The following is an 8951-nucleotide window of genomic DNA, read 5'->3' as shown; positions in this document are numbered from 1 at the left end:
AGTTAAAATACCAACATTTGGAAGAAAGTATGCTATGAAAAACACACTTACGGTAACTTCACAACTTTTAAACGGAATTGTTTGCTTCCACATTATCATTTATATAGATTCATTTTAAAGAGTCCGCTTTATGGAAACAAAAAAGGTTTTCTAGTTTTTCTTCAAAAAGGTTTAGTTTTAATAAAGAGAAGACAACAATTCTATTTTAAAAGTTGCGCATTTTTTTAGAACAGTATTGATAGTGTGACCACACGAGTAAGGTGAATGTCAATATTTTCATTATGAAATTGGTATATTTGGCATGTGTGTCAAAAAATAGTGTTATAATTTGAAAATCGTCTTTCGGTCACGCTGATTCAGACCCCTAAGTTTTTCGAAGAACAAAAAGAACGGCAGGACGAGGCAGCAGTTTCAATTTCATTCCTAATTTATAGTAACAGTAGTAAGCAACCAGAAGAACACACGGCAAACAATGCCTTCGGCTGCTACCACATTCACCAACAACAACAACACCAGCAATAGCAAGGAGAAACGCGCCTCGGTCAGCTCAATTGGTGCGAGCAGCATTGTCGGCAGCGGCGTGGGTGGTGGCGGCAGCGGCGGCGGCTGCAACAATAGCAACGCAAGCAACGGACAGCATAGCAGCAGCAGCAACACCAATCTCGCTGAATGTGCCAAGACTGTTGTTGTTGCAGCGGCGGCAGCTGCAGCTGGTAGTGCAGATAGCCAAACCGATTTGACTAACAGCAGCACCAACAACAACAATAATGTCAATGCCAAAACGCTGAAATTGACGGCTGCTGCGGCCGCTGAACCGTACAATCCGATGAAGCAAATTCTGGTCATCATTGAGCACAAGATTCGCAACTTGGAGAAGCGCAAGGTAAGCGTGAAACATGGACATTAAAGTGGGACATAGTATGGTCTGGCAAAGCCCACCATTTTTTATTTTCATATTCGTTCGTCGCCCGCTTTGTTTCAGTTCGGTTTTTTTTTGCTCGTGTTGCTTGTTCCCTTTGTGCACGCAGATTTTTCGCGACGCCATGTTTGCTATCTGACAGCGTTGCCAGATAGTTAGTCGTGATTGTAAGAATAAAAAGTTTATTTTTACTTTATGCTCGACTTGTGCAAATACATTTAAAAAAATCAAAAATGTAACATAAAAATATTCATGTGGTAACGGTTTTATGCACAGAAAGTGTAATTTGTGCGTGCGTTTACATAAAGAAATTCTTTCGTGTTTGCTGCAGCCGGCCGGCGAAAATTCTGGCAACGTTTTTAATGACGCATGTGGCCCGACATTTTTGAACTATCGTATTCCGATTGGGTTTCGATTCGCGCTTTGTTTGTTTTTTATATTTTGTGGGCAAAGCAAAGAAAAACATGATGCGTCGCCAATGTTATCTTCTAAACAATGACTCATGCTTCCCATTTTATTTTATGTGTCACTTATTATTATTTAGACCAAACTAGAATCGTATCGGGCTATCCAAAGTGGCGGCAAGGAACTGAGCTCCGATCAGGCAGCTGCCGTTGCCAAATACGATTCTGTACTGGCGACTACGGAATTTGCTCGTGACTTCTCCAAGCAAATTCAGCAGATGTGCAAGGAGGCCGAAAAGGAGCAGAAAAAAACAGGCTCGCAAGGTAACAGTATATTAAGAGTTTGTGAAATTGCAATTGTTTAACATTAACAATTGAAACATGCAGGACAACCAGGCAAAGACTGTGGCCGAGACTGCTAAGATTCGTGATCTCTTGGTTATGCAAAACGTTCTCTCCTGCTTCATCGATGAGCAGGTGCGCAATGATTTCTTGACCGGCGAGAATGGCGCCTGCAAACTGGAAACCAACGAACTGGCGACGCTCGAAAAATTGTAAGTATTAGCAGGGCCTATTTCTGTTAATTAAAATGATGTTAAGTTTCTTTAACACTGGCTTAACATCTGAGATGCTGTTAAGCCCCGCTAATGCCTATTACATTAGAAATATTTATTTATTTGTTATAAGGCGTAGCAGCACTGGCTGCTTTGGCCTTGGTTAGAAATAGAATACTTTCGGTATAGATTAAAGAAATTTGTATCAAAGGGAATTCATTTAATTAATTTCTGTTCTGTAATTTAGCTGTGTGGAGGTGCAAACTCGTCGACCGGAAACGGCTGAGGACATCAGCTTTCTGACGACCGCTCAAAAGGCTGCCGAACTCTTTGCCATGACCATTAATGCGCGCGCCAAGCCTTATGGTGAGCTGACGTTCGAGAAATTGCTGGCGCTCTTCCACAAGGTTCAGGATTGCGGCTATTTGGACAAGTACTATTGGATTCCCTCAACGGATCAGGGCAACAGCACGGACAGCGGCACGGCTAGTGGTGAGGGCGAGACACTGTTGAACGATGTGGCCAACAATGCTGACGTGGCGGAAACTTTGATGTCTGAGCCATCGGTGCATAATTCTTTGGAGGAAGGTCTGGATAAGCTGTCGATTGGCGATGCTGCTGGAAATGTGTTGCCCGAGCTTCATCAGCAGGAGCGTGCGCATCTGTTGCACGAACCGCCGCAGCATCAGCAGCAGCGTGTGGTTGTTCAGCCACCGGGCGTCTATAATGCTACGCCAGCGGCTGCTGCAGCGGGCAACGCGACGACACCTGTGCATGTTGTGTATGCAGCAGCGGCACCGCCGCCACAGCAGCAGCAACAGCCAACGCATGTGGTGCCACCGACGCAGCATCCACATCCCCATCAGCTGCTGAGCAGCCCCGTGAATCTCCAGGCCTTACAGCAGCAGCCCCAGGCGGGCGTTGCCGCTGTCCCGCCGACGGTGCCACCGCAGCAACAACAACAGCAGCAACCGCCGCACTTTGGGCCGACGACAGTACGTGCTGTGGAGCATAATTACTTCAAGCAGCCGCCGCTGCAGCAACCACCACAGCAGGCAGCAGCTGCTGCCGCTGCTGCAGCTCATCATCAGGCAGCAACGCCACAGCAGCAACAGCAGTTTATGCAGCAGCTGCGTCCGCTGTCCGAGGTACTTGGCACCGGCAGCTTCCACTTTCTGCAGGACAGCGAACTGGATGCTCCGGTGGAGGTGATTACTCCCCAGCAGCAGCAGCAACAACAGCATCAGCCACAGCAGCAACAGGCGCCGCCGCCGCAACAATTGCCAGTGGCTGGCTTAGTCTTCGAACAGCAACAACAGCAGCAGCAGCAACAACAGCAGAATCATGTCGATGAATTGCATACCATAACCACGCTGACCTTTACCAATCAGTCCTTCCCGTCCCTGCAGCAGCAACAACAACAGCAGCAGCAGCCTCCACAGCAACAACAGCAGCAACAATTGTTCTCGCCAGTGCTGATTGCAGACCAGCAACGCCAACAGCAGCAGCGCATGCTGATCGTGGCACATTTGCCGCCACAACAGCAACAACAACAACAGCAGCAGCAACCACAACAACAACCGCCGCAGCAGCAGCAGCAAGCAACGCCAGCTCCTCAAGGAATTGGTATGCAACCAGGCGATGTGACTGCAGTGTTTCCCTATGACAGCGCCGTTGTCAGCTACGAGCAGCAGCTACAGCAGCAACTGGCTCTTAACAAGCCGCAACAGCAGCAGCAACAACAACAGCAGCAGCAGCAACATCAGCAGACAAAGCACAAGGGGCAGCACCCACAATTTGGGGGCTACAGTGAAATCATTGAAAGCGATGTGTTCCAAGCTGATGACAACAACACGAATGCAGCTGCCACCGCTGCACTGACCAATGTGCTCAAGACTCAATCATCGGCACTGGTGGAGCAATCGCCATCTACAGCCACTGCTGGTGGAGCAGCAGCAACGCCACCTTCCGCTGCAACCAACAGCAGCAGCAACAACAACAACAATAGCAGCAACAGCAGCAAGTGGAGCAGCGAGATGAATGCGATGAGCAGCACTGCATCGAATGGCAGCAACAGCAGCACTAACAACAAGCAGGAATGGTCAACACCACGCGACAACAGCAGCGGACGCGGAGCTGGTAACTACGACAACAACGATACTGCCAACAATCACTGGAACAACTCCAACTCGCAGCAGGATAATGGCAACCAGGTGCGTCGCAATTCTGGCAACTATCAGCAGCGTCGTAATGGTGGCGGTGACGAACGTGGTCGCAATGGCGGCGGCAATTACCGCTCGAGACAGTACGGCAATTCGTCGTCGTCGCAACAGCAGCAGAATGGACGTAACAGTGGCGTTTACTTCCGCAACAATGAGTCCAACAGTGGAGGCGGCGGAGGCAACGGCAACAATTACTATCAGAATGGCGGCGGCGGTGGAGGAGGTGTTGGTGGTTACAACAAGGAGTCGCGCTATGATTCATCTGGTGGCGGCGGTAATTCGTATCGTGGCCAGCGCGGTGGCAATCAACGCAACGGCAACGGACCCTTTGGACGTCCAATGGGTGATCGTGGCCGCAACACGGCCGGCGGCTCTGGGCCGGGCAATGGCGGTGGCGGCAGCGGTGGCTACGTGAATCAGCGTCAGTCACAGCAACGCATGCCGCTGAGCCTGGAGAATAAAAACTGAACAGTGAGCGGGAGAAGAAGCAGGAGAAGCGTCGATGTCGACGGCGGCGCAGCTGTTTGGCCGTAGCCCATGTATTAAACGAAAAGCTCCTCTCACACACACACACATACACTCTCTCTCACTCACACATCCATCTACATATTTACTATATTAGCACCACTCTCACACATCCACATCCTTCACGTTCACACATACTTTACACGCAGCGTTGCCACGTTAGCAGTCGATTTACCGTTAGTCGGCAACGCGCAAAAAAGCTCCAAAAAAAGAATACAAACGAAAACAGTTTGCGCATTTTTTTCAAATACAATTAAATGTTTCTATATAATGATTTATTTAATTAATTAATTAATAATAAAAACAAAACAAAAACATAGTAATTAGATGAACACTTAACAAAACACCACACGACAAACAACAAACATACAGGAAAGTTCAAAAACACATACACAAAACAAAAGCAACAACCAACAAGAATATAATGTAAATTGGGTTTCTAAAACCCAAGAGCAAAATACAAAAACAAATCAAATATATTTAAATTGATTGCAAAAGAAGCGTGCGGACAAACAGCTGCGACTTGAAAAGGAAGGAAGAAACGAAGCGGAACGGAGGAACGGATACAAAACTAAAGAGGAAACGAGAAGGAGCTGAGAAAAGTGCGTACAACTTTTCAAGTTAAAATAAATACATGGAAACAGAAAATAAAAGTATTTATACGTCTTAGCAATTAAATTACATTTTTGAAACATACAAATTATATTTAATTAACTAATATAATACATTGCGAATGGATGATGAAAATATGAAAAACAAAAACAAAAAACGAACGGAATGCAACTTATGTAATTTACTATAAACAAATATATTTATAGTTTGTGCTCTTACTACAATTTATTTTCTTTTTTATTGCATTTGGTTATAAATATTTGTTTGTTTTTTCTGCCAGCACAGAGCAAAAAATTTGAAATGCGCGCATATATTTAATAGATATCTACAATGGATTATATGTAGAGAACTGTATTAACAATTATTGCATTACAACATTATGCCCCACTTATGTGCATTATAAACAAAGAAACAAACATGAATTATGTATTTGCAAAATAGTACATTAAACAACAATTATATAAGTAGCAAATGTTTTTTTAATTTTGCAGGCCATTTGCCTGAATTGAAACTTAATTTGAATTGGATTCGTTAAGAACGAAATTTGTTGAATTTGTAGATGGAACTGCTTTCGTCAGGTGGGCAATTGAGATGGGTTTATAATTTTGATTTGATTTCGTTAAGTAGAAAAACAAGTTTGCTTGCAATTGGAATTTCTTTCGTTCATTTTTCGTTTACAGTAAAACTTGCCTAATGTCTAAATATATAGTACAATTCATAGTTTTTAAGATTGCTTGCTCTTAATTTCAGTTTTTGTTGGAGTGTCGCATAGAAACCAAAGACCTGCCAATATAAATGTTATACCAATGCCGGATAATGTCGACAGCGGCTCTTGATAAACGAGTACACCTAAAATGAACTAAAGTTGTCTAATTAGAAGAGTTGCACTTAAGTACTGCAAGCAAATACAAACCGATAAGACATAATTGGAGGCGGCTGTCAAGACGGTTGCCGTCAGTGTTTGCTGTGACATTTGCAGCGCCTTCAGAAAGTAGCGCATGTTGCAAACATTGCAGAATAGCATAAGGATCAGAGGCAGTAATTGGATCAGTGCAACTTCTAAAAGAAAAACAAAAGAAATCCATAAACGTTTGTTTGGCAGCAGCATTCTGTGTTTTTACGTACCCACATACGAATTGCCGGTTGTTGACTGCACCAAGCGTAGGGCGCCAAGATAGCTGGGCATCTTGCCAAAGAAGCTGCCGCCGGCAGCGCAAGCGCCAGCTAAAAAACTATAACGATATTTTAACAGAGCCTCCATTTCAAAACAGCTGTCGTACTCGGTGTGACCGCTCGTCGCATCAGAGAATTTTCTGCTGTAGACGGCTGATGGCTAGTTTTGGATAAAAATTGCGGCATGCGCATTTTTAGTACATTTTGAAAATACAAGTTGCGGTCACGCTGCCGAGGCAAGCACATTTTCGTGAAGTACAACAACTGAATTTCTTCCAAATTAGCCAGTGGAAATGTACGAGTTGAAAACTTTGTTGCCCCAATTCGATATCAAACTGCCCACCTGTATGTACGACTTAAAGAATGTCAGCCTCGCCGCCGGCGGTGCAACAGCAGGAGACACCGCAGTAAGTGCAGTGCAATAACGTTTCCACCAGCTGCCGTGGCGAATTTTAGAGATGAGCGCGAATGCTTCTGCGACTCGAAAGAGTCACAGTGCTAAAGTGACAGTGATATTTGTTATACTATTTAATGGTTGCACAAGCCTCCAGTAAAGATACTTTTCACTCATAACGCAAACATTTCATTTTCATGCAATTCAAAGCACATTCAATACAATAATGGCGTTACGGAGAGTGCGAGCAACCCAAAAAAGTCAGTAACTTGTGCACTTGATTTGGACATTTTAGGCCGACAAATACAACAATTGCTAAAGGTTAAAAGAAACAACATCTCTATATACTAAAAACACACAACAAATTATCAATCTATTTATAAACATTACTCTGACTAACGCATAATACGCACGGTGCTTGTGTTTTTTGTCTTTTGTGCATACTGTGATCACATTAGAAATGGGCGCATGATGAAATTTTCAACGCTAAGCTTCCAATATACCGGCTTGGGAATTCAACGATGACGTCAATGTCATTGTCACGCGCCCATCTCTAATTTACATACGATTGTCATCACTAAACGTTAGCACTGCTTGCACCTGTCTGATGCATAACGTCCTTTGTCTACTTGCAGCAGGAGGATACAGCCGCTGTGGTGAAGCGCCAGGACAAGGTGCTGCAGCAGCTGGAAGAGCTGAAGGCGCAATTGGGCAAAATACGCGCCAGCTTAGGAGTGCGAGTATGTGGAAAGACCATCCAGCATACGACAGCCTACCAAAATGGAGGACTTAAAGAGGTGAGTATTTGAAGGAAGTGTGGTGGAATTTGAGAGAAATAAAAAAGACATTGCCTTCACCAACAGGTGCCACTGCAAGATGTTGTCGTCAATGGTCATCCCAACTTTATACCCTATGCGCTGTTGGCTTTGAAGAATGCTTGGCGTGATTTGTACACCATCGATGTGAAGACGTTCACACACTCGACAATGGCAGATATTGGGCCAGCTGCCCGTGAATTCGAGGCCAATCTGGCCAAGGTGCCGGTTAACACGGCATTGCCCAAGATTAACGTAACGCTGATCTGGAAGAACTGTAAGCAGAACTATTACGTTATTAATCAGTCATAAACTTAATTTAACTTTGTATTTACTGCAGGTGAACACACGGAAATGATCAGTTCACCTACTATGTATGTGCCCATCTACGGCGAAGTGAATATCATCAGGTATTTGGGTCGTATTGGACCCACCGAGTATCGTTATGAGAACTCACCACTCTGCAATGAGATCGACGCCGTGCTCGACATTTGCTATCAACTGCTGCGTTGCACCACACACAAAAGCCAAGTGGCAATGGTGCGATTGCTGGACAAGCGACTGCAGCAACAGCAGTACTTTGGTGGCCAACAAATGTCTGTGGCCGACATCGGCGTCTACAGCTCCCTCATTCGCATGCCTGCCATCACTGACAAGGATCTGACACCGGCGCTACTGGCATGGCGTAAGCGGGCCAAGCTCGTTACCCAGATCTAAGGACTTTACTCTACTCAATGCGAATGAAAATAAAGTGTTAGCTAAAAATTAAATATAGTTTACCACGCTTTTTTGTTGGCATCACAATTACTTAAGCAAAAAGCTTCTAGAGGGTGGAGAAACAAATAAAGTAAAATATATTAATTTATTATTGAATAAATTATTCTTTTAAATTAATACAACATTTTTCCTTAAATTTGAACTTTTATTAAAACTTTGTGGTCGTGTATCCACAAGTAACATTTCTAAAAAATGATTGCTAATAAAACTATAATTACACCCATTTAAAATTTTGAAAAAATATGTAAATTTTTTACATTGGCTTCTCCATGTCAAGCAGTGGTCTTTGCAATTTGGTACTTTAACATCTGTTAACCGCGCTGTTAATTTGAACTTTACGCAAGTAGTTCAAGCTCAATTTGAAGCAATGCATCGCAATCAGTAACTATAACTGAACATTTTGAAATCTTAATAGTTTTAAATGTTAAGTTGTGATATTAATTGCCAAACGAACCAATGACAAAAACAGCACAAGATACAGGCATTGTGAAGCACTCCATTAAATTGGTCTCAATATACTGCAGTAATTTTGCAAGCAGTGCAAACGAAAATAAAG

At 43.9% G+C, this 8951-nt stretch overlaps 3 protein-coding genes across 5 annotated transcripts; 2 read left to right on the top strand and 1 right to left on the bottom strand.

Moving 5' to 3' along the window:
• The first annotated feature begins 356 nt into the window (after positions 1–356).
• Positions 357–4916, top strand: LOC133845717 (caprin homolog). The gene is given in 5 exon segments (XM_062280261.1): positions 357–883; positions 1464–1628; positions 1630–1647; positions 1711–1877; positions 2125–4916. Coding segments are annotated over 5 exon segments (3204 nt in total). The 5' UTR covers positions 357–472; the 3' UTR covers positions 4568–4916.
• A 576-nt stretch (positions 4917–5492) lies between these two features.
• LOC133845720 (uncharacterized) lies at positions 5493–6521 on the bottom strand. 2 transcript variants are annotated; one of them, XM_062280269.1, is made up of 3 exons: positions 6362–6521; positions 6150–6295; positions 5493–6095 (listed from the first exon to the last, which is right to left on the bottom strand). In XM_062280269.1, exons 1-3 carry the CDS (start codon positions 6495–6497, stop codon positions 5961–5963), a joined length of 417 nt encoding a protein of 138 aa, XP_062136253.1. In that variant the 5' UTR covers positions 6498–6521; the 3' UTR covers positions 5493–5960. The 2 variants fall into 2 exon arrangements, with proteins under 2 accessions (XP_062136253.1, XP_062136254.1); XM_062280270.1 differs by having other exon boundaries at positions 6150–6292.
• A 150-nt stretch (positions 6522–6671) lies between these two features.
• LOC133845719 (probable aminoacyl tRNA synthase complex-interacting multifunctional protein 2) lies at positions 6672–8392 on the top strand. Of its 2 annotated transcripts, XM_062280267.1 has the most exons (5): positions 6675–6816; positions 7014–7124; positions 7439–7600; positions 7667–7895; positions 7959–8392. In XM_062280267.1, the coding sequence occupies exons 1-5, from the start codon at positions 6703–6705 to the stop codon at positions 8333–8335; spliced, it is 993 nt and encodes a 330-aa protein (XP_062136251.1). In that variant the 5' UTR covers positions 6675–6702; the 3' UTR covers positions 8336–8392. The 2 variants fall into 2 exon arrangements, with proteins under 2 accessions (XP_062136252.1, XP_062136251.1); XM_062280268.1 differs by lacking the exon at positions 7014–7124 and having other exon boundaries at positions 6672–6816.
• Positions 8393–8951: the final 559 nt, after the last annotated feature.

The sequence above is a fragment of the Drosophila sulfurigaster genome, chromosome 3 (genome assembly GCF_023558435.1).
Source record: "Drosophila sulfurigaster albostrigata strain 15112-1811.04 chromosome 3, ASM2355843v2, whole genome shotgun sequence".
NCBI classification, from domain to species: Eukaryota; Metazoa; Arthropoda; class Insecta; order Diptera; family Drosophilidae; genus Drosophila; species Drosophila sulfurigaster.
Note: the sequence above shows the minus strand (reverse complement) of the source record. Positions and strands in the feature narration are given on the sequence as shown.